The sequence below is a fragment of the Acartia tonsa genome, chromosome 14, assembly GCF_053477335.1.
Source record: "Acartia tonsa isolate MP-2025a chromosome 14, ASM5347733v1, whole genome shotgun sequence".
NCBI classification, from domain to species: Eukaryota; Metazoa; Arthropoda; class Copepoda; order Calanoida; family Acartiidae; genus Acartia; species Acartia tonsa.
Genome location: NC_137273.1, coordinates 16197721 through 16223372, shown reverse-complemented (window position 1 = coordinate 16223372; position 25652 = coordinate 16197721). Strand labels below are relative to the sequence as shown.

General features: G+C 32.2%; 2 protein-coding genes and 1 long non-coding RNA gene across 3 annotated transcripts in view; 1 reads left to right on the top strand and 2 right to left on the bottom strand.

The window, feature by feature from the left end:
• Positions 1–20721, top strand: part of LOC145305297 (ubiquitin carboxyl-terminal hydrolase 24-like) — a 94825-nt gene extending 74104 nt beyond the window's left edge. The window contains exons 56-79 of the mRNA XM_080146906.1: positions 235–279; positions 779–877; positions 4133–4222; positions 4556–4612; positions 5087–5168; positions 5492–5620; positions 6972–7108; positions 7603–7661; positions 8168–8235; positions 8448–8519; positions 8899–9030; positions 9170–9240; positions 9727–9937; positions 10089–10232; positions 11807–11902; positions 12341–12468; positions 13143–13260; positions 13687–13809; positions 15578–15686; positions 16111–16214; positions 17340–17413; positions 18742–18843; positions 20044–20129; positions 20584–20721. Coding sequence (XP_080003032.1) covers positions 235–279; positions 779–877; positions 4133–4222; positions 4556–4612; positions 5087–5168; positions 5492–5620; positions 6972–7108; positions 7603–7661; positions 8168–8235; positions 8448–8519; positions 8899–9030; positions 9170–9240; positions 9727–9937; positions 10089–10232; positions 11807–11902; positions 12341–12468; positions 13143–13260; positions 13687–13809; positions 15578–15686; positions 16111–16214; positions 17340–17413; positions 18742–18843; positions 20044–20129; positions 20584–20612 — 2365 coding nt within the window. The 3' untranslated portion in view covers positions 20613–20721. The remainder of the gene's footprint in view (positions 1–234; positions 280–778; positions 878–4132; positions 4223–4555; positions 4613–5086; positions 5169–5491; positions 5621–6971; positions 7109–7602; positions 7662–8167; positions 8236–8447; positions 8520–8898; positions 9031–9169; positions 9241–9726; positions 9938–10088; positions 10233–11806; positions 11903–12340; positions 12469–13142; positions 13261–13686; positions 13810–15577; positions 15687–16110; positions 16215–17339; positions 17414–18741; positions 18844–20043; positions 20130–20583) is intronic.
• Positions 14494–15049, bottom strand: LOC145306163 (uncharacterized). The gene is made up of 4 exons (XR_013874909.1): positions 14931–15049; positions 14792–14848; positions 14633–14697; positions 14494–14547 (listed from the first exon to the last, which is right to left on the bottom strand). It is a non-coding gene; the product is annotated as an uncharacterized LOC145306163 (long non-coding RNA).
• Positions 20722–22063: 1342 nt separating the features above from the next.
• The window catches only part of LOC145305296 (uncharacterized), a 28143-nt gene continuing 24554 nt past the window's right edge, over positions 22064–25652 (bottom strand). The window contains exons 21-25 of the mRNA XM_080146905.1: positions 25472–25558; positions 25273–25332; positions 23726–23795; positions 22867–22979; positions 22064–22565 (exon numbers count right to left, since the gene is read on the bottom strand). Of these exons, the coding sequence (XP_080003031.1) occupies positions 22404–22565; positions 22867–22979; positions 23726–23795; positions 25273–25332; positions 25472–25558 (492 nt within the window). The 3' untranslated portion in view covers positions 22064–22403. The remainder of the gene's footprint in view (positions 22566–22866; positions 22980–23725; positions 23796–25272; positions 25333–25471; positions 25559–25652) is intronic.

The window sequence follows — 25652 nt, the reverse complement described above, 5'->3', positions numbered from 1 at the left end:
TTAAAAAAAAAATTTCTCTGGTTGATTTCTCCTCCAAAATAGTTATGAATCTTTCCAAGACCTATGAGTGGCTGTTTGTATTAGAGAATCATATCGGTTTAGCGGTTAGCGTGATTCTTAGCTATAACTTTTCACACATATACAGACATACTTTTACTTTTATATAAGGATTGCAGTCAAGAGATAAATAATCATATTTACAAAGCATGTCTAAATTAATATTTATGATTAGGATGAAACATTGGAGGGTGATAATGCATACTATTGTGAAAAATGCAGGAATAGTTAACAAATATTTTCTGATATTGAGATTGATATTAGTGATTAGTCAGTTGGCATTAAATAAACATTTATAATAACATTATCGATGCCGATATCTGTAGCCAAGTAAGCCTTTTCCACTATTACTTCGAAATAGATTATTATCCGCTACAATTTGAATTGCGGATTCGGATTGTTAATTTTTATGACTTTTGTAGCACTAAAAAATTATTTAAAATATGGCAGTCAAAAACCGAAGAATTATTTTATTTTTTCTTAACTTTAAGTAAAATGGTGGATAGCAACCAAAGTTTTTTTGTATTTTGTTTTTACAGTAGCTTTTCATGCTTATTTTAGGTTAGGTTAGGTTAAGTAAAACCTTTAGAAATATTGCTAAAATCCACAATTCATGGATTAATCCGTTTTTTTGGCGGATTTTTGTTAGAATCCGAATCCGGCCCAAAAATTGAGCGGACTGCCAACCCTAATTAAAACTGTTAACTATATAATTGAACAGACAAAAGAGGAATACGATTAAGCGGACCTGTATCAAGAAACTTCCCCCAACTCTGGTTATCCAGCTCAAAAGATTCCATTATGACTGGGAAACTAACAGGAATCATTTCAATCATTTGTTTTTTAATAACTTTATGATTAGTCGTCGTTTTAAGATTCAAATCCAAGATCTAAAGGAATAAGACAATGGCCAAAACATTTATGTACATCCCCAATTATCCAATGATGATACACAAAATTACCCCTTCCATAGATTACAATTAGTAGTTGAGCCGCTTGGACAACAATGAACAAACTAATAAAAATTCAATTAAGCCAACGAATTATAATAAGAAAATATAATTATAAAAATTTGGGGACTTGTGTAATAAACAGCTTATTGTCCCCTCCCTCCCTGGTTCCAAATGGCTTTTTGTGGCATTTTGAATATTTTGATTTGCCTTTAGCTATTTGCAGGGTGGCCACAATGTACGGAAATGTACGGATTTTTAAAAAAGTGCTAAAAAAATGTACGGATTTTTCATTTTGGTGTACGGAATTTCCGAGCATGGTGTTATAATTAGTGTATCATCTTTAACAATTAAGTAAAATGTATCATTTTTTGGGATCATGGAAAGAAAACGAAGTTTCCGGTTTCGTCGTTTTTTCACAGTAGCCTTTCTCCTATTTCTAGCCCCTGCGGGGGCTCTAGCCCTGCGGGGCATATTTTCTAACCCTGCGGGGCAATCATTGACATTTAATTAACCTAACCTAACCTAAAATAACCCTTCAAAAGCTGCTGTGAAAAAATACGATGAAACCGGCAACTTCGTTTTCTTTCCATGATCCATTTTTTGTTCTGTATCATTAGGTATAATATTTGTAAGTTACATTTAGATTTCACGGGAACCAGTTTGGACAAGAATGGTGTACCAGAAGTTGAATTATTCAAACTATTCAAGATTTGTCTTCAAAGTTTCTATTCAAGGGAAGGGGGGGAAGTTCTGACACTTTTGCGTAAACAGTGATTATAGGCTTTGTCTTTGGAGTGAGAGGACAGGTTATTTAACAAAAAAGTTTCCTTTTGGGATGTAGTTTTCCTATTTTTTAAAAAAAATTTGGATTTGGCCTCCAGGTTCCGGTACTCCAGGCCTCCAGGTGGATTCTAGACAGGTAAAAAAAATTTCAAGTAAGAACAAAACTTATTTAACAAAAGTTGCTACTTTATGGATGGTAGGAACTAATTTGAAGAAAGTTTTGAAATCGGGCTCCAGATTCAGGTACTGCAGGCCTCCAGGTGGATCCTGGACAGGTAAAAACAAAAATTTTTTACTATTTAAGTTAGGACAAAATCTATTTAACAAAAGTTATTACTTTTTAGTTAGTATTACCTAATTTAAAAAAAGATTAAATCAAGTTTTGTTCTAATTTTACTAGGAAAAATTTTCAGTTTTTATCTGTCCAGGATCCACCTGGAGGCCTGCAGTACCTGAACCTGGAGCCCAATTTCAAAATTTTCTTCAAATTAGTTTATACCATCCATAAAGTATTAACTTTTGTTAAATAAGTTTTGTTCTAACTTTAATGGAATTTTTTTTTAGTTTTTACCTGTCCAGGTTCCACCTAGAGGCCTGCAGTACCTGAACCTGGAGCCCGATTTCAAAATTTTCTTCAAATTAGTTTATACCATCCATAAAGTATTAACTTTTGTTAAATAAGTTTTGTTCTAACTTTAATGGAATTTTTTTTTAGTTTTTACCTGTCCAGGTTCCACCTAGAGGCCTGCAGTACCTGAACCTGGAGCCCGATTTCAAAATTTTCTTCAAATTAGTTAATACCATCTTTACAGAAGCTACTTTTGTTAAATAAGTTTTGTTCTAACTTATAAAGTAAAAATTTTCAATTTTTACCTGTCTAGGATCCACCTGGAGGCCTGCAGTACCTGAACCTGGAGCCAGATTTCAAAATTTTCTTCAAATTAGTTCCAACCGTCCATAAAGTATCAACTTTTGTAAAAATAAGTTTTGTTCTAACTTTTGAAGTAAAAAATCTAAATTTTTACCTGTCCAGGATCTACCTGGAGGCCTGCAGTACCTGAACCTGGAGCCCAATTTCAAAATTTTCTTCAAATTAGTTTATACCATCCATAAAGTATCAACTTTTGTTAAATAAGTTTTGTATTAACTTTAATAGAAATTTTTTTTAGTTTTTACCTGTCCAGGTTCCACCTAGAGGCCTGTAGTACCTGAACCTGGAGCCCGATTTCAAAATTTTCTTCAAATTAGTTAATACCATCTTTACAGAAGCTACTTTTGTTAAATAAGTTTTGTTCTAACTTATAAAGTAAAAATTTTCAATTTTTACCTGTCCAGGATCCACCTGGAGGCCTGCAGTACCTGAACCTGGGGCCGATTTCAAAATTTTCTTCAAATTAGTTAATACCATCTATATAGAAGCCACTTTTGTTGAATAAGTTTTGTTTTAACTTTTAAAGTAAAAAATTTAAATTTTTACCTGTCCAGGATCTACCTGGAGGCTTGCAGTACCTGAACCTGGAGCCCAATTTCACTATCTCTTTAAATTAGTTAATAACATCCATAAAGTATCAACTTTTGTTAAATAAGTTTTATTCTAACTTTAATAGAAAAAAATTTCAGTTTTACCTGTCCAGGATCCACCTGGAGGCCTGCAGTAGCTGAACCTGGAGCCCAATTTCAAAATTTTCTTTAAATTAGTTAATACCATCCATGAAGTATCAATTTAAAGTATCAAATTAGTTCAAGTTGTTATTTTTTTATCTGCTTATCTGCTGTATTTGTCCCCATTATGAAACAGCAAAATACCCCCCCCCCCCCTAAAAGTTTACTTTACCCGTGATGTAACTTTAATTCTAGTCTTGCCCTTCGACATTGTGTAAATTATTAGGTACCAGTAACCAAAGTATTAAAATGTTTCATTATTTTTAATCAACGGGAGTATTTTTTTGATAATCATTCATGGGGATGTAGATGAAATTATTGTCTGATGTCTTATCCCTTAAATTCCCTGATATTATTAAGAAAATATCAACCAAGGATCTAAAGGGAAAAGACAATGGCAAATAAACTTAAGATCATTCCCAAAATACCCATATGAACTCTCACACTGTAAAATTATCCTTTTATTTTTTTTCAGAGAAAATGAGATCTTGATCAGTACCTAGTATGAAACCAATTTTACTAAATAATATATTTACTAGGTACATAGTAGAAAAATGTACGGAAAAATGTACGGATTTTTTTTTTAGCATGCACGGAAATGTACGGATTTTTTTTAAAAACCTTGTGGCCACCCTGTATTTGAAAAATTAAAAAAACAAATTATTAAACCATGACAGAGCAATGAAGTTTGACGATTACTTTTCCTTCCCTCGAGTTCTAGATATGGCCCCCTACACGGCGGAAGGACGGGCAGAGGTTGAGAGCAGGTACACACCTATTTTTGGGAACGAAGATTTATTTTGCTTTTGTCTGTCTTTATGAAATCTCAGCTACCTTTGTGCATTTTTGTCGCTATTGTATTGAATTTTCATTTTTTTAGGATATGAAAATTTATTTTGTTTGTTGTACTTAGTGAGCTTGTTTTAAATCTTTTCAACTGAGTCTTAACTTATACTAGTTTAATATTTATTCAGTAAATTGATGTCAATCTGCCAAAGTAGTAGGATTTATGGGGGAGGGGTTTCTGTATCCATAAATTTCAGTGTTTTCTTTTTATTCTCAAAAATGCACAAGTTTTGATAAAAACATGTTTAATTTAGAGAGAGTATGCAATCCAAGCTAAGTCCTGGCCTTACCCTTCAAACCAGTCCTAGCAGGTTAATAGAATGTTTTAGTTTTTTTTTAAGTGATAAAAAATTTCGGCGGGAAGCGGCAGTTTTCGGCGTAAGCAGGTGTTCCCATACCATTTCCTCACAGTTCCACATTGTACCTCATTAAAACAACTACAATAAAAAAAGCTCAATTTAGTATTAGATATTTTTTGTTCAGTAATAACTACAACTAAGGGGGAGGTAGGTTGTGCTACAATTCCGTAAAAGTGTGCGTTTAAAACAGTAGTAGAACGATAACATTTATGTTAACTTTTTAAAATTTTTGTCTTTAGTTCTTTTTAATAAGGAATAAACAAATTTAGTAAATATTATCGTTCTACTACTGTTTTTAAGCCTTAAAACTCGCACCTTTACGGGATTTTAGCACAACCTACCTCCCCCTTTATTTTAATTTATAGGTATATATATTCATATCTAAAAATTGAAATACAAAAATAAGGAAAATAATGATATTTTTAGGTTTACAGCCAATTATGATCTAGTTGGTATTGTTGTACATAGTGGCCAGGCTAATGCTGGACATTATTACTCCTTTATAAAGGTAATTATTATTTTGTAGAGACATCCTGTTACTTTTATATAAGGATTATTTAGATGAATTTATTATTACTTGGATCTAACTCTAGATTATCATGTACTTCAATATATTGAAACTTGTAACTAGCTAAAAAATTATTCACCCCTTTTCCAGACCCTTTCCCGTCCTACTGAATGAACGAACTGACTAATAAGTGATGTCCATGTTAACAACCTAAATTGTCGACAATTTTTCCCCTATCAAAAAATATCCACATATATCCTATATTCATTATTATTTATGATATATCCATGTTTTATATATTTATTAATCGATCTCACTTTCAGGAGAGAAAGGGCCACTCTGTAGTGAATGTAAACAAGAATAAATGGTTTAAGTTCAATGATACTTCAGTTGAAGAAATAAACATGACGGATGAAACTCTAGAGACTGAATGCTTTGGCGGAAAGTTTAAGGTATTGCAAAAAAACTATCGGTTACTTTTAGAAAAAACTGAAAAAATAGCCTTAAACCATCTGAAAACTTTAATCTATAAATTAATCCTAGATCCTCCCTGGGAAACATGTGAAGCTTCCCTGTTAAGAAAAAATAAAAATAAAATTGTTAGCTACAGACAAAAAACTTTTCTACTCAATAGGATAACATTAACCATCCTCAAACGGTCGTAGATAATGACTTATTTTTCTGAAGATTATCAAAGAACGTGTCCTAACTTTTGTGATTTTATAAAACCAATTTGTGACGAGTATATCATATTTCAATTGAACATTTCACATCTACTACTTACTAAAAGCACCGACAAGCTTTTTATTTAAATCACAAAAGTTAAGACACGTTCTTTTCACGTATAATTTAAAAAACATGGACCCTTAATGAATTAGTCAATAAGTCATCTATAATACAAAGTAGAACGATGTCTGTCTGTTTGTCTGTGTGTCTGTCTGTCTGTCTGTCTGTCTGTCTGTTTGTTTGTAGCGAAGGATCTCGCTAACCGCTAAACCGATCGGGTTCTCCTTTACAGGGTAGCTTCTCATAGGTCCCGGGAATGTTTATAACTATTTTCTTGGGGATTGGGACACCCCCAACCCCCCCAAAATTTAAAAAATACCCCCAAAAAAATATTTTTTCTTTTCTTTTTAAAACTAAAATTAAAATAGGTGGGGTCGAAAATCTAAATTGCGAAAAATTGGTTTGATCAAACCTCTTGGGGCAAAGTCCCTAGAGGCTAGGGGCAAAGCCGCCAGTATTTATATAAAATAGGTAAATATTGACGTCAGTGATTGAAGGAAAAGGACACCTATACAGATGCTACAAATCTAAAAACTAGGGATGGTAATCCGTAAATTTTTTGACCGAATTCGGATTCTTACAAGAATCCGTCAAAAAAATTCCCGCGGATTCCGGATTCTTATTTTTGGCGGATTCGGATTCCGGATTCTAGCAATATTTTAAAAGGCTTTTTTTTAAATTTAAAAAATTAAGTGCTACATATGTGCTAAAAATTAATGTTCTTGGTGTTCTCTATAATTCTCTTCCGAGAATCGAACCAGATTTTAAAATATTTTATTTAATTTATAATGATGATAATCTTTGCCTTCAAAAAGCGGGAGTTGAAAGAAAAAACTCAAGACGCTAATTTTAGCCTAATTAGCCCAATTAAGAATCCGAATCCGCTATTAAAAAACGGATTCCGGATTCGGATTCCAAAATTGACAAATAATTTGGCGGATTTCGGATACGGATTGTCAACCCTACTAAAAACTAACCTATTATTTATGATGTAAATAAATTATTTTGTTTATCTAGGCGAAAAAGAAGGAGGGTAGTAATTTGCCCGAAGAACGTCAACGGTATTGGAACGGTTACATCCTTGTTTACGAGGCCAGGAATGATGGAAAGACTCCTAGAACCCCGAAAAAGAGCTTTTGTGGAACCTCTAGAAGGTTAGTTATATAGTGTTTTCAATTATTTTAATCAAAAATATACTAATAAAAGACGGTTTAGTTTCATCCTAGGTAAATTGGGCCGATAGAGAACAGTTGATTCGGCCGTATTATTGATTAGAAAGTGTACAGCTTTTTAGTACAAAAAGGCATTTAATTTTTTACTCCATTTATAAGATAAGTCAGCTTTAAATAATAAATAGTCGAATTCAACTTCGGATTCTTCATAGTTCCACGAATCCGTATTGTTCCATATCAAAGCAACCGCCATGCCAAATTCCAGAGATGTAACACTTTTTTAGATCACTTTTTTTTAGTTAAGTGTCTCTGTATTTTAGATTTAGTATTATTTAGTTAATATATTCATGAAAATAATTTTTTTTTAAACTTTAAATCACAGCCCGTTGGACTAATCAACAATCTGATTTTTGTTATTTTTCAAATTAATCCAGGATTTGTCTATGCTTATTTTAAGATATTTTTTCTATGTTTAGATCTGTTGGTCAGAATATGGTGAGACGGCTCACCTTGCCACCTAGGATTTCAGAACCAGGTAAGCGATGTGACACAGAGATATCATAATGATAGATGAATATGAATATTCTACTAAATCAGGGTTAGTGTAGATATTGGTTGGGCTCTTTATTATACTGGTCCCCAAAATTTTATAATAACGTTTTCATATTCGTTGAGTTTTGGGACTTGAATTTTTGAATTTTGATTGGTTGGTTCATTAAGTTAAGTGTCGAAACGTTTCAACCACTAATTTTCATCAACAGAAGGGTTAATTTGTCTATCATTTTTGATTTGGGATGTACTATTTTCTTATCCCTTTAGATCCCTGAAAATTTGAATGTTAATCGACAAAACAGTTTACTTTTTTACCTAGTTTTTTTAAGATCAAAATATATTACCTAGTGAACCAAAGTTAAACGTTTACAATCACTTTGCTGAAATTCAGAAGTTAGATATAAATAGAGAAATTTCTTTAGCAGTAGAAACCCGACAAGCACAAAACCAAGCAACTTTGAAAAATGCTAATATTTTTTTCCTGTTTAGGGCGAGATAACCTGGTCCGTGAAAGTTTATCAGAGCTCTCTGACCTTCTGGACAAAGGAGAAAAACAGGCATGGCATACAAGTCGAATTTTTCGGAGACAAAAATGAGCTCTTAATAATTACTTTTCGGAACATTCTAAGTTATGATATAGTTTCTTTAGAAATCGAGAAAATATAGAATTTAGGTACCTTTGTAATTTAAGTGATTTCTAAATTTTCTGTAAATGTAAACAGCATTAACTTAACTTAAACTAACTTGTAACCACGTGTTATGCGCTCAGGGCTTGTTTTCCAACAAAATGCCGCCATTAATTGAACGCGGCATTCGAGAAGATAACATGAAATTCATGCAGGAATGTTAAAAAAATCGTCCATTTTTAAACTAATAAATCCTCTAAAAATAACACTATTTAATGCGGTCTCTTTACCCCATTTTCCTCAAAATGTTCTTGTTTAATTATACAAAAAATATGTAGACTATAGTATGCGTTACATTAATGATGGAATATTTATTATCACATCGTTTTATAGACAGCTTTCCGCGAATTATAAATTAAATCTAAATGATCTTATGATTTTAATTTATATTTCGTAGAAATTGTCTTTAAAACGACTCGATAATTTATTTTTCAGTATAGACTAGAACCGGTTCTAATCCAGTGGACACTAATCGGCTTCGAAGCCATACTTGAAAAATATTGAGGATTTTTTAACATTATAATATTCGTGCAGAACCGTGATCTGTACTGTGAGGACTATTACAAGTTTGTTTACAGCCTGGCCAAGCTGAATATAGTCACCTTGGAGCGTAGGCGGCACAGGTCCCGCCGGCTGTCGGCGAATAATGCCGTTTTATCACCACAGGTATGGTGGCTTAAAATTCTATCTATTTTTCAATTTGTGTAAAGGAGAACCAATAACGGTTAGCGGTTATCGAGATCATTCGCGCCAGACACATAGATAGGCAAGGCATCCTGTTACTTTTAAAATGTTCTCTATTTAGGTGCAATCGATGTATATTAGTTCAATGAAATTAGCCGTCAATTTCTTCCTTAATACTTACTGCCATGTTAGGTAAGTTTTTTACAGTATGGCTTAGAACCCGATTTATTTCTTCTGGAATAAAAGCGGTTCTGAGCCATACTGAAATATCATGTATCAATATAGTAGAGTATCATTTTCTACGGAAAATAAAATATTATTTTTGTTGGTATGAAAAGTTACTCCACGTGTCTTGTATGGCGTTCACCAGTTAGAAATTATCTATTTCTGTTCATTAAAGTATGACGCTGACCATTTTTTAGCCATTGTTGTGTAATAATTATGAAGTTAAGACAATAATGGGTCTATTTTTAGCATGACTGATAGACTGACGTACAAGATAAATTACATTACTAGGTGCTCATTGGTTTAGGGAATTTTCACTAAAAAATTAAGTCTGTCTATCTTACTTGAATAGAAGAAGATAAAATCACATTTTTTGAATAGCTTTACGGACCTACTGGCGGACACACAGACAAAGTGAGTTATAGAGTAGATTCGTTAATGTAAACTAAACAGGAATCGAGACAAGTACGTGATGCAAGACTGGGAGGAGTTGATGTTGAACATGACCAGCCAGTCAGAGGCCGCCTGCCAGTGGCTGGTCACCTTCCTGGAGGCCGACCAGTACAAGTACCTGAAGCCCTACCTGCTGGAGGCCTCCTGCAGGGATATCAGGAGCCAGATGTCGAGCTTATTAGAGAAATTGTTCATTTCTTGCTATGAAAAGGTAATTTTTTATGCAAGTAGTACAAAATTGAAAAGAGGATAACGCCAATTAGGTACCTTCTTCCTAAAAAATATTTTTCTTTTTAAAGCTTAATTGAAAAATAGAGGTTGAACTACTCCCTTTATTTAATTTATATCATTGATAATTTAAGGCCCACGAATCGAAGAAGAGTGTAGGCCCCAGCACGGGTGTGAAGAACCTGCTGAAGTACTTGATCAGCTTGGTGCACACAGATGTGCCCAACAACCCCAAGAACTGTGCCCAGTACTTCAAGCTCCTCTCCATGTTTGCTCAGGCATGCAATTGTGTTCATAATATATCAGGGATCTTAGGGATAAGACAATGGACGGTTTTATTGATATACATTATACATCCCTAATGGTGATAAAAAAATTGTATACTTCTAAAAACAACTAATCAAAATTTAGGTAAAGATATCCAAAGTTTTTGAGCCAATGAATAAGATAAACTTTGGGTGCCATTGTAAATTACAATGGCACAGTGTTTAAGGACATACTTAAATTTTTAGAACTTGATTATAGACATTTTTTACTTATATAATTGTACCTTGTTGTAATAGGAATCAGTATTCCAAAAATCAGATGAAAAGAATATTTACATCATATAAAAATGGATATACGGACATTTCATTTTGGTAACATTTGATTTATAGAGTTGCTACGCTTCCAAAATCATACTTTACTGTTATATGAATCATTATGTCTAAATTAACTGTCTTGGAAAGATAGACAGTCGGACCGACCCTAATTTTTGCAAGACTTTTGCCCTTCTGGTGTAACCTGGGTGAAAAATAGACTTTTAGCCCTTAAAGTTTTCTCTTTGTTATGATAATAGCTCTCTATAGACACATTAACAACAAAGATTTGTCTACTGTCTTTAGCTCTCTAGGCAGACCTGGCAAAGTCAAAACTTGGATTTTGAAGGCGAAGGTGAAACATTGAAATTTTTTTGGTTACCCGTCTTCAGGGTACGAATTTTAGACTAGGCATCCTTTAATGTTATCTCCTACTCACAATAAGACCTTTCTCAAACACCTTAAACACCATTCTAGCTCAACTCTAGCGGGATAAGAGCACCTGTGCCAGCAGGCAGGTTGAAAGATGGACTTTTCCAGCTCCATGGTTTCAATCCTTCAATGGAGCCTTGGTAACACTTTTTTCAGATCTCAGCTCACAGAAGGGCCAGAAAAACGCTCTGTAGCCTTTTAGAAATGGCAAGAAGAATGAAAGGCAGTTGCCATTTGAACTTATAGTCTAAAATTACTAAAGACGGGTAACCAAGAACCTCGATGTTTTAGATAAATTGCGTATTGGCAAAAAAAATGCAAAATCCCCTTCTACCACTAAGAATGCTTCTAGAAAGCTAAAATTGCATATATAAGCTTATATTTATGCATAGAACAGGTATTTGTACCGCGACCTTTGATTTTCTTCATTTGGTTACATTATGAAATTACCTAATTGTAATTTACTTTCTAATGTCCCCCTCCTATCTGTCAAAATATACAAAGGAATTATAAGTAATGGTAGAGAAAATAGGGTCGCCGCTCACTGGTGAAGCAAAATTGTTTTTGTAAAAAATCCTCCAAAGTCACATTAAAAATCTACAAAAATTAAACAAAATCTTATGTTAATAACCCCTTTATGATTTTATTTAATTTTTGTAGATTTTTTATGCGATTTTGTAGGATTTTTCACAAAAATAATTTTGCCTCACCAGCGAATACCGAGCCTAATTTTTTTCAGAAGAAATTTATTAGTTTAATATTAGATTCTCTAGCCTTAATAAGTGGGAAAACGATTTTACTTTGGATAAAGAATTGTTGCCAATTGTTGCTTGACTGTGTAGACTGGTTTGGAAGCAGTCAAAGAGCTCTTCAACCTGGAATTATTCAGCTCTTGTGTCAAATTCTTACTCGGCGTCTCTGTAGATTCATCCAGCCAGGTGGGTTGTTTATTTTAGTGTGCTTTTTATTGCTGCGCTACTTCAGGACATAGTTGTCCTTGTTTATATAGAAGGCGAGGGTTCAAAACCATCTCATCATAATATTTATCAATGCAGTTAAAAATGTAATTTCTTTATTTTGATACTTTCTTGTCACTTATCAAAATAAGAAAAAGTTGCTAAGATATATACTCGGAATATATGTCATATATAAAGTCATCTTAGCTCTTAAAACTAGGATAGTTATGTCCATAGTTAGAGAGTGAATGAATAAGGAATTTATAACAAAATTTTGATGTCATCTATTTTGACTAATATTAATTTTGCTTCAAGTATTTCTAATATATAGAATTAACGCAAATACTTGTATTTGCTTGAAATCCGATTTAGGCAGGTATTGTCTTTAAGTCATTTAATCTAAATTAATTTTATTATCAGGACATAGAAAAGAATAGAAAACAATGGACTAGCAGTCAGGTCAGAGAATTCCAGCACCTACACTCTCTTCTTAGCTTCATGATTCTATGCTGTGATAGGAGTCCTCATATAGAGGAGTCCAGTTTAGGGTAAGATATTAGTTCAATATTAATAGATTCGATAATATGTTCTTAAAGTTTATTTTAAATTGAATTTACTAAACTTTTGATAAAATTGCCATTAAAATCATTCCAAATTATGTCAAGTTTTGTAGTCCATTTTAGAATAGGATTTTCCCCTCAATTTCAGAGTGTTAATTTTAGGCTGAAGTTGATTAGGTTTTTATATAGTGTAGGTACAGTTTAGGGTAAAATTTTGTGTCCTGGTCATATAAATACAATAATCCACTTAAATTGCAATGGATATTGATGTATAGGATATACGTGTATATAATAGCAGGGGAATAATTGTCGTCAATTTAGCTCGCTAACATGTAGGGACAAGAGACCAGGATTCTGACAAACAATTCCAAATGAATATTACCCCACAATCCAATTCCTTCTTTCCTTCTTTCCAAATGGTATTAATTTGCTGAATCACAGCCCCTGGATGACATGGAACTTGGCAATTTCGTTCATTTAGTTGAAGGGGTGGGGGTGGGGTAAATAGGATAGAAGGGTGGAATTGTTATTTTAGCCCGCTGCGTTAGAGAACATGAAAATCTGGGATAAGATCTAATATATCAATTGAAATAGAGGTTACGAGACCAATATTTGAAATATGTATTTCATGCAGCATATTATTTTGATTAATCTTTGTTTAGAAATGGAAAGCTAGATTCTGAGAACAACAGTATAGCTGCTGCTGCTGCCAGCTCTCCTCTCAAATCTGCTGGAGGAAGATTGGAGGAGTACTATGGCAAACTGGAAATGCCACATGAGGTAATATTTTGTTATTCATTGCTTAAAAATATCTAATAATTAAAGATGACTTCATGTAATACAGCCCCTAGATGTAGGGGCATTCATTATAATATGGTTAACTAAGGAGCAGGAAGAAGGATGAAAAATAGCTTAAACCTGCTTCAAAATTTAATTCAGAAATATAATATATTAAAACCATGTTAAGCTTTCCTGAGCTGGAGAACCTGATCGGTTTAGAGGTTCAGAGGTTCTTAAACAATAAAACCTAAAAACTATTTTATGTTATAGGATTTATGAAGGTTGTTCAAGAAAAAATTGGAAAATCTATTTTTTTCATTTTTCATATTTATTAAGGTATCAAGTCTGGTTTATGGTAACCTATCCTGTTACTATATAGCTGAAGCAGTTACCATCTATAGAGAACATAATAATATATTTATTAAGGTATCAAGTCTAGTTTATGGTAACCTATCCTGTTACTATATAGCTGAAGCTGTTACCATCTATAGAGAACATAATAACAGCATCGTGTTGGATATGCTAAAGGGAGTCTCATATTCTTGCAAGGTAATATTAATTTTTGAATGGATGTAGTATACGTGGATATAGTGAGACATTCTCTTAAACCCTGATAAATGTTAACCCAGTTGGCCAAGATAATAATATTCTCTTTCTCCCCCCCCCCCCCCCCCATTATGACTTTTATCTTATGCCCTCCTCTGACCATTGACAAATATCTGAGAACTATTATAGCAACCTAAATTGACAACAAAATTTACCCTGTCACAATATCCCCGTATTTGTACAACCTGTGATTTCTGGAGGGTTGTATCAGCCTTACTACCGGTTGGTGGTCAGCAAGCAGCTCCAGGTGTAGGACGTCACCAGGCAGATTTCCCCATATTTAGTGGACAGCTTGACATTTTCCAACTTTGAAATAAAAATGTTCTTCGTGAACTTTCACAAAACTAAAATAAAAAGGGAATATTTTAGGTTTAGAAAGATAAATTAAAAATATATAAAACAAGAATGACTGGATTCATTATATAAATTTCTCGGAGCTTATAAATAACATTATTACAATAAACATGATTTACCTCTGGGCGTATATTATAGAGCCTGGGGTGGTAATTTGAACTCAAACTCTTACTGCGCTCGATTTATGACTAAAATGAAATCACTTTTGCATTTTGATTTTTTGGAAAAAATAAAATTTCTTTTTCTTTTAAAAAGGTAATTACCAGAAAAAGTATTAAAGGCTGCTAGGCCAACAATATTCAGGATAAATCAGAATAACAGCACAATCTAAAATTTAAATAATTTTTTACTTTGTTATAAAGCTTATTAATATAATATTTCAAAAACATATTGAATTTTGGTTTCTTTTTACCTTGTTAACAACACAAAGTTCTTAGTGTTCCAACAATCTATCACAGCAACAGTAGGTACAATTTTCTAAATCTAATACTTTATTGCTGAGGGCTTATTTTTTCTTCACTATTTTTTAACAATTTCCTTTTTAATAAATGTCTGCTTTACAAAAATATACCTATTAATTATTAGGGCTTTGATCACTTTGAGCAGCTTAACAGTTTATACAATCATTCTAAAAAAAATAAATATTTTTTACACGTGAAGGATTGAATTAAAAATTAAGATTTAAATGGATTTTTGTAACAAAATCTTACTTTGCTTTGAATTCTCCTTGTTTAGCCAGCTGTTTAGAAACGAGGTGGCTCGGAGCTTAAAAAGTCTTGATGTTTTGTTAAATCTTTCTGAAATGGATTTAATCTTTTTTTATAAAAATTTTAAAAAAATCTTTTCAAAATTAAAATAATTTTACATGAGTGATGGTTGGCTTCTTGATATTACAGAACATTTAACCAGGGGGAATGAACGTTTTCTTTCTTGTTGAATTCTAAAATAGGGAACATGAATGCTTGTGGCGAAGCCAGCACAGTATTCTATATCCTTTTTTTTGAGTAAAGTTGCTAGTTTATAAGTAAATGTTATTGTATGTCTGTACTTCTAGTTTTCTTTGTTTTAAAACTAGTGACCTCGCTTCTAGAGGCTTTTATGGGCACTTAAGGGAGGGTCGACCTCGGTTCAGTTTCAATTTTAGTTTATAAACGAAAACTTACATAAAGATTGTGGGGTTGAGGTAATTTTTTTCTAGGGGCGATTTCTCTTTTTTTTACGGAAAATTGTATTGCCCAAAAATTTGTTTCTTGTTTAATTAGTAGTATCAATCATATGTGACTATAGATAAACCAAAAAATCTTTATCTGTTCGACATTCCTTAAATGTGTATTATGATTAACCTTATTAAATTTAGGCTGTGTCGATGCTAATAGTAGAGGAAACTCTAAAGCAATATTCTACCATATCAAGTACAGAGTTGCGCAACCTTTCCTCCCTGCTTGTAGAACTGCTTCGCATTGATGGTAATTTTTTTAGCTACATATGTAATAATAATGGATATAATACGTAGATATTGTGACAAGGGAATTTTCTTCGTCGACAGGGGAGGGGACGGGGTAAAGTCGTAAATGGTGATGGAGGGGTATCGTCATATCAGCCAACTGGGAGAAACATTTTGTCAAGGTATGCGAGAATCTCTCACAATATTCACGTATTCTATATCCATTGCAATATGCATACCGACATATAACCATGGTTAGAAATATGGCCACTAAACAAAAGACGTTGCTTTTTTATTAAAAAAACAAAGCACTGTTTTTTAAGTTGAGATTTTTAATTGGCGGAAAAGTTGATTGATATATCATCTTTTTATCCTGATTCGCTAAAAAAAAACTAATATAAATTTTCTGTAAATTTCTGCATATAATAACTATTTGTCCATATTAGACTCTGTGCAACAGAACCGGTTAGAACTGGTTATCTACGGGAAAACCGGTTTGCTGGAGCTTGTCCAATCCTGCCAGAAGACTGATACCTCCAGAGCTTATCAGGTAAAAATAGGGATACTTGGACTAGTCATTTGTGGATAAGCATTAGGGGGGGGGGGGAGTTTGTACAGTTATAGGAAATGAAAATTCAGTATCAAATTTTGGCCTGGCCGTTTGGGCTTGTTTTTTTAGTTATTAACCTAATTCTTTTTGTAAACTCTCTTATATGATTGGATCTACCTGTAAAACTTTGAAAATTGAATTTTGGTACTTTCCTTTTAGGGGCTAGTGGTGCAAAAGACCCCCTCAAACACTAAAATTTTAAGTTATGAGCTTATTTTTAAAGATATCGAGCTGATTTTTTAAATGGAAGCTTTTATTGCATAAATTAGTTGATTAGCCATCCCCATATTTCATTTTTGCACCTTACCTCTAGAGGCATGTAAGCTCAAAACTTATAAATTTTGTATTTGGGGGGGTTGTTTTACTCCAAAAGCCCCTAGAAGTAAAGTGCAAAAATGAAATATGGGGTGGCTAATCAACTCATCTATGTAATAAAAGGTTCCATTTAAAAAATCAGCTCGATATCTTTAAAAATAAGGTCATAACTTAAAATTTTAGTGTTTCGGGGGGTCTTTTGCCCCACTAGCCCCTAGAGGGAAAGTCCCAAAATTCAATTTACAAAATTTTACAGGCCAATCATATAAGAGATCTTACAAAAAGAATTAGGTTGATAACTATAAAAACAAGTCCAAACGGCCATGGCAAAATTTGGTACCGAATTTTCATTTCCTATAACTGTACAAACTTCCCCCCCCCCTTTGTTGCCTTCCCTAATTGAATTTCAAAGCTTTAATTATTTTTTTTGTTTTGGTTGTGGGGTTATGTTGTACCCCGGCTCAATTGCATATGACCTTTTTTGGACCGTTACTAAACTACACTGAAAATTTGTGTTACCATCGGTCCAGCCATTTATAATTAGGTACCATTTCTGTAAATAACAATAAGTGTTGAAACGTTTGAACAATCAACTTAATGAAGTAACCAATTAAAGTTCGAAGTTCACAAAGTAGTCAAGCCAACGAATAAGAAAACGTTATTATACAATTTTGGGACTAGTGAAATAAACAGCCAAATGTCTCATCCCTCCCTATTTGATTTGCTTTACTAAATTATTATTTTTATTAGGCCATAAAATGTTTGGTGACCGCTTGCAGCAAAAACCAGGCAGTCAAAGAACACTTGTTACTACAACCCTCTAGGTAAAATTACGAAGGCACTGTAATACGATAAAAAATAAATTAGGTTAAGGGTATACTTAGGAATGCAATGATAAATATATACAGCATGACCCTCAAAAAAGTATTTTTAAGCATCTGCAGCCCTTATTTCTCAATGAATTATAAAAAAATGCATATGTCCTTGTTCTCCATAGTATTCCACATAAGTAGATATAAAAATATTTTTTTTACCTCCATTAACACCGGAGATTTTTAGAGCTAAAGTTTTGAAAAAGTGACTGAGGAAAAAGTAACTTTTAACATGAAACGACTTTTTTTGCAAAATTAAGGTAGAAATCCTTTTATTTTTGTTACTAGCAGAAACTTTATACAAAAATGAAATAAAAAATTTAGTTTTTGAGTAAAAAGCATTTTTTTACACATATTTTTTGAGTCTTTTTAGTTTAATGATATTTTAAAAAACTTACTTATTAGGCAATTTTTTTTAAGATTAAAAAACCAAATAAATCTTTATGAATATAGCAGGAAAATTGTTTTTGTTTCACAATCCTAACTTTAATAACAAAAAAGTTATGAAGAAAATAATGAATAAACATAATGATTTTTTTTGTCTAAAAAGCTTAATTAACCCCCTATTAAATTATTGAGATGTCAGAAAAGTAGGCGGAGCAACTGTCATAATTAATCCTTTTCTCAAATAAGGGTTAATAAATAACCTAAAATTTGCAAATTATCAATTCATTCCGTAGTATTTTTTGCCATTAAAAATTTATATTTTTTGGTGGAATAAAAAAGAAATAATTAGTTAACTTGTTTTTCTTTTTGTCTCATTATTCAGTTGCCAGAAAAACATAATATAACCATCCAAAAAATAAGAGAAACAAAAAAAAATTCTTTTTCTCAGTCACTTTTTCAAAACTTTAGCTCTAAAAATCTCCGGTGTTAATGGAGGTAAAAAAAATATTTTTATATCTACTTATGTGGAATACTATGGAGAACAAGGACATATGCATTTTTTTATAATTCATTGAGAAATAAGGGCTGCAGATGCTTAAAAATACTTTTTTGAGGGTCATGCTGTAGTTACTATGTTTTTGACAGAAATAGGTTTGCTTTTTTAATAATTGAACCCCCACTTTAAATTTTAGTTTAAAAAAACCAAGGTGGGGAGTATTTTGCACTGTAAAGGATATCTAAACTTTGTAGGATTATATACTAATAAATAATTTTTAAATCAACCTTAAAATACCTAACTCGTTAAAGACACTTTAACAAACTGACTAAAAATTCTCTAAATCTAATAATAAAAATCTTCGAATTTCATTTATATTTAAAAAAATTGTTTTTAGATGGGAATGGGCCGTTAACTGGTTAAAGAGCAAGATGGAGGGATCTTATTGGACAGATTCAAATTCTTCAAATGAAGATTCAACCAATAGAACATTCCACAGGTAAGATGGAAGGATCTTATTGGACAGATTCTAATTCTTCAAATGAAGATTCAACCAATAGAACATTCCACAGGTAAGATGGAAGGATCTTATTGGACAGATTCTAATTCTTCAAATGAAGATTCAACCAATAGAACATTCCACAGGTAAGATGGAAGGATCTTATTGGGCAGATTCTAATTCTTCAAATGAAGATTCAACCAATAGAACATTCCACAGGTAAGATGGAAGAATCTTATTGGACAGATTCTAATTCTTCAAATGAAGATTTAACCAATAGAACATTCCACAGTTAAGATGGAAGGATCTTATTAGACAGATTCTAATTCTTCAAATGAAGATTCAACCAATAGAACATTCCACAGGTAAGATGGAAGGATCTTATTGGACAGATTCAAATTCTTCAAATGAAGATTCAACCAATAGAACATTCCACAGGTAAGATGGAAGGATCTTATTGGACAGATTCAAATTCTTCAAATGAAGATTCAAAAAATAGAACATTCCACAGGTAAGATGGAAGGAACTTATTGGACAGATTCTAATTCTTCAAATGAAGATTCAACCATTAGAACTTTCCACAGGTAATAAAATTAGAATTGCCGTTTCCCTGAAAGTGACTTGTCAAGCACAAAACAGAACACCCCTAATTTTGAAAATTAGAAAATAGGAGGGTTTGTTTTTTTACTTTAGTTTAACGTGATTATAAAACTTAAGGTACCAGTTTGATTTATAGTCCATTATCTCTTGGCAAACTTATTATTCTTTCTATCCCACAAAACTATTGACAACATATTTTGACAATCTATTTTTAAGAAAAGTTTATTCTAAGAAATTCAATTGTTTATAGCTGACTTATTAATTTATTAAGTGAATTAAAAGATGTACTAAAATGTGTCTACTCTCTAACCTAAGTGAGGACGGACTTTTCCTAAGTTTGTTTTTATCATTTGATCCTAAAGAACTCTCAAGGAAGTATGAGACATTGAGAAGTAAATTACACTAATACCCAAAGGTTTTTAACCAAGTTATCTTATTCGTTGACTCAAAATCTTTAAGTACTTTTATTAGATTTTTTGGGTTAATTCAAATCAATAATTTTGATATACAGAAGGGGTAATTTATCCTCATTTGGGATGTCTATCCATTTAACGTTCATTGTCTTATCCCTTAATGTCCCTGAGAATTATTTTGTTTCAGGACGACATCTGCTCAAGTGACCCTTGATGAAGCCAATGCGATGCTTGCAGAGTTTGAACATGATATTGATATGACCGAAGAAACAGGAAATTAAATTGACAAACAATACATTAATAATTAACTTTGTCTGTCAGTCTGTTACGCTTTAGTGGAAATGTGATTTTCTCGGCTGCTATTGACGATAGACAGCTGGAATATTCAGTGAAGATTCCCAGAGATCTAAAGGGATAAGACAATTGCCAATAAATTGATGTACATCCCCAATGATGATAAACAGAATTGCCCCTTCTTTATAATACAATAAGTGGTTGAAACGTTAACACACAACTAATTGGATCAACCAATCAATATTCATTCCCCAAGTACGAATGAGAAAACGTTATTATAAAACTTTGGGAACTTGTGTAATAAACAGCCCATTGTTCCCACCCTCCATGCAAGATTCCATGCAAGTCTGTCTGTCGGTCGTGCTTCAAAAGACCTTAATTTTTAGAGGTTTCGTGATTTTGTAGATGTTTGTCATTTTAATTTAAACTTTAGATAAAAAGAACATGAGTATTGACAGCTGATAACAAGGATAACAAAAATCATCGAAATTCTAATATTATAATTCCAGTATGGCTTAGAATCTGGATGAGAACCGGTTCTTAGCCATACTGAAAAATCATGTATAGCATCGTATTAGACAATTTTCACGAATATTAAGATAAACTAACAGAACTAGTTATAACATTCATTTTTCTTCTCAATATATTCTGAAAGCTGTCTATAATACGATGCGATAAAAAAAAAACTATGATCAATTAAGAAACCAAGAAGAAAAAACAAGACTTGCAAGTTCTCTAATTATAATCCCATGGTCAAAGTTATACTTGAATTTCTGCTGTGATTAAGCTTTTTAAAATGGCTTTAGGATCGGATTTTAAAAATATGTATTAATTGCCAATCTCAAAGAATGTGAACAATATTATATTTTATTAATGAAAATCAAATTGTTATTATAGCTTAAATTGCTAACTTTAAGTGATATTATGCAGAAGATATTTTTTTCTATGCCAGTTTTTTAATTGATTTTTTATAAATGTAGATTTTTTATTCTTTAATTTCAAAACCTGGTGTTATTTTACTTTTATATCTGTTATTTTGTTTCTCTCATAAAGTTTTTTTAGTTAGGTTGATTTTTTTGTTGAAATTTTCAATAAGTTAGGTAGGTATATGAATTAACTAATTTGTACCAAAATGATGTATTAATTGCAGAGATGAATTAAGTTAATTCAGATAGATAAAGTATGTACTAGCGGAAACGCCCCTAGAGACTTCTATTTTGATTTCAGTGCTAAAAATAAATAGTAAAAAATCTTTTTTGGTAGGTAGGACATTTTTTTCTATCCAGTGAGTTACTTTATAAGAATTTATTTATTTATCTCTGTTTAACGAATAGGAGTGCCAAGTTTTATATATTTTATGTATTTCTTTCATAATGTACCTATTTATAATGCAAATATAAATTAAGACATTGAATTTTTATTTGGGACGCTAATCCATAGGCAAGTCCTAGTATTGGTTAATAATTCATAGTTTTCATCAATTAGCTATTTCAAAGAAAATTTTATTACTTTTTAACACTTTACAAGAGTTATTGTTCGTTTTTACTGCCGTTTTTGAGCTTCGCATTTATGGATGTTGTCATCCTTGTATTAAAACAAGCTCCCCAGTAATTTATAAGATTTTTTTAAACAGCTGAATCACCGTGTGTTTATTAAGCAAATATTTAATAAAGGCCGGTGATTTTTTTGTAATTATATTTCTTTTTAACTAAGACGTCAATTTTTATCGGTTTTCTAGTAAAGTTTAAAAAAAAGGTAAAATACTGTTTGGTCGGTTTATTGGTTACATTTTTTAAAAGACAATTGAATAAGCAGTTAGGGAGCTTGCCTCTACAGCTATAAAAGTCCATATTGCTACGTACAGCTGCTTTAACACTTAAATCCGCTCGGAAAGTCGTCATGAAGTAAAAAAATGCATAAAAAATATTTATTTGGAAACACATATAAAATTGAAGTTTGTTAACATTATTGAGATTCATAGTTGAAGAATTAAACATAAATTATACAGGGAATAATAATAATGAAAAATAATTTCAGTATGGCTTCGAACAGATAATTATCCACTGGATTAGAACCGGTTCTTAGCCATACTAAAAAATCATGTTTAGCATAGTATTACAGACAGTTTTACACGAATATTAAAACTAAAACCAGTTTTGTTAGCCCGTACTAAAAGAACTTGTTTAAATCTTATATTTTTTTATTTAATATCCGCGGAAAGCTGTCTACAATACGAATCAATAAATAAGTATTTCATTGATTATTAACTGAATTATTGTACCAGTTATAATGATCAAAATTTAGGTTTTGTTGGGTAGTTGCAGGAATATCTTCTAGGTTATCCTTGTTGACATCAACTTGAACAGGCGCCATTGTAATTTCCTCTATCTCAACTTCATTCAAATTTTCATTTGCCTAAAAATAGATTTATTATTACTTTGATTTTACACCAGATTATCATAAACTAATAAAGGAAACTTGTAGCGGTATAAATGTCAATCCTCCCCATTACCTCAACCTCTTCCCACCTAATTGATAAACGAACTTGGCAATAAATGGCAGGGGAAATTGCAACCTAAATTGACGACCACCCAAAAAAAATGGGTAATGGAATATAACTCCCCCCCCCCCCCTCCTCAAATGCCCTTAGAGGCCTCTATAGGCGTAGAACCTAGTAGAATACTAGTTGTCTCGCCTTGTCCTTATATTTATTTACCTTTTGTAACTCTAGAATCCATTGTCTCAGAGTTTTAATTTCTCCCATAATCTCAGATATATCAACAATATCATTCTTGCTCTCTGGAGGCTCAGGAGCGTCATCCTCGGGTCCTTCAGCCATGGTTGTAAGCATAAGGAAATGGATTGTTGAAAAAGAAATGTAGATCAAATTAATTGATATAGTTAGAGAAAAATAATATCATTAGTGTATTCGCCTCTAGCTTCTAGGGGCTTTGTCTTAACTTTTTTTTCTCTTTTAGATTTAAAAAGTAAAAAAAAAAATTTTTTGGGTTTTTTTTTTGCAGGGGGTTAACTCAATTACTCCCCCTTTTTTTTTGGGGGGGGGGGGGTGGTTGGGATTGTCCCTTCCCCCAAGAAAATAGCTTAAAATCATCACAGGACCAGTAGGTATATTCCCTGAAGAGTAGAGCCCAATTGGTTCAGTGGTTATTGAGTTCTTAAGATTCAGACAGACAGACATCGTTCTACTTTGTATTATAGGTGTGACACTCTAAATTGTATGACTTCTATAAATATATTAGCGGCTGCCCTAGAGACCTCTAGGGACACTTGAATGACACTTTTATATATGGATTTATATATATATGATGTATCGCAAAAAAATGGAATTTGAAGAGATAGGAAAGTTTATTATCTATTTCGCTCCTAATTTTTTTTATAAGCGAAGTTAATTTGTTGTTTGTCTGTCGTAATGCTACGAGGAAATGCCGCCGGTCTATATGAATATTAAAAATATACAATTAATTTCAAAAGTTTCCTGATGTTTTTCTAAATAAATCAATTCTTGTTACATATTAATAATTACATTAACCATTTACTTATGGCCTAAAACCTGCCTTTGCCATTGACAAAATCATCTTGGTTTCCCAAATTGTTTGAGCCCTTCACTGCATCGATAAACACATCCTAAACAATCAGGGAGATAACAATTGCCGATAATTTGATGTACATCTCCAATGCTTCACAAAAATATGGTCTTAGGACAAACGCAGGAGTCCCAAACGTCGGAGTGGACACTTAACCTAACCTAACCTATTTTAAACCTTATTTTAGTTTATTTTTAAAGTGCCTAACCCCTGCCTGGGGGCCTATTTGTATATTCATATCTTAACCTAACCTAACCTGTATATAAATACCTACTTAATTTAATATTTTAACACTCCTGCGTTTGTCCACTCCGACGTTTTGGACTCCTGCATTTGTCCTGGAACCAAAAATATCCCTTCTGTAGATTACAATTAGTGGTTGAAACGTTTGGACACCCAACTTAATAAACCAACCAATCAAAATTAAATAAAAGCCCCCCAAGGTTGTTAAGCCAACGAATAAGAAAACGTTATTATAAGACTTTGGGGACTAGTGTAACGAACAGCCCAATGCCCTGGACTCTAATAGTAAATTAAATCGAGGGGAAATTGCAAGCTAAATTGAAGACAGTTTTTCTCCTGCTATAATATCCACGTATATTCTACATCCATTTATACAATGAATCTTCGCATAGGTCCGGGAAAGGTTTAAAACTATTAGGGGGAGGGTAACTCCATACTAACTATGAAAAATCGCCCCTGGAAAAAAACTCCTCCAAAAAGTTTTTTTTATATCTTTTTTAAAATATAAAGAGGAGGGTCGACACTGCCTCCCCTCTCCCCTTCTTTATTTGTATCGAAAGGCTTTGTCGCTTTGATATATAGAGTAAATTTAGAGTGTACATTTTGAAATTTAGATTTACGTCCCATAATGAGATTTTTATCTACGCTGTAAAAATATCAACCCCCTAAAATTATTATTCTAACAAAACTCTCATATAGATGAAGTATGTAATTTCAAATATAAATTTTATATACAATTTTGTACGTATAATATATAATGGTTGTATGTACACACTGAATGGTTGTCTATATCTTGTAAAATCTTATTTATCATTTAGGGAGGCTTCACCCAAAGGTGTTGTTCTTTTAACCCCCCCCCCCCCTCATATTTGTTTTTCATTTTTAAAAATCTATCTTTTTTTAATTGGGGGTGTTTTTAATTCCTCACTTTTGTCGGGTTGGGACAGGTGTCCATCTCACCATGGATAGATTAAAAGCATAGTTCTACTTTTTATTGTAGATTAAATCATACATTATCACTAAAAATAAGACAAAATTAAGTATAACATTTTAGTAATATTGAACATGGAACTAGGTTTCCAAATTATTCTGTAAATATAATGAACACATAGTAAGATTGTAATGTCTACCTTCTTCGGCTATGAAAGAAGAGAGAAATTTCAAATGTGTGCCATGTTATCAATCATAAACAAAATATTTGAATTACCCATTCCAGCATGATCAATATTACAAAAATGCTATAAATAACTATTTAACTACTTGAACAATAATACCTGTGGCTCAATAAAGTTATCTTCTTCAGCATCACTCTCAGCAACAACAGCTTGTATACCCTTTTTAGTTAATCATTTTATATTAAATTTCAAACTTAAGTATAATAATCATTTTCAAAGTATCAAAAAGTTATTCATTTACATTAAAACTATAATTAAACTACCTAATAAATATTTTGCTTAAATTTTTGGGTTGTACCTGATTCTGCTCTTTTCTCGTATTTCCTGTTTGTGTTACATCATTTAGAGATTCTGATGACAAGAAATTTGGGCTGCATTCTGCACTCTATATCATTATTGTAATATTTAGCAATAAGTAAATATAAAATTTTGTATTATAATATTCTACAATTAAAAACAAAAATTATTAATCATAGCAA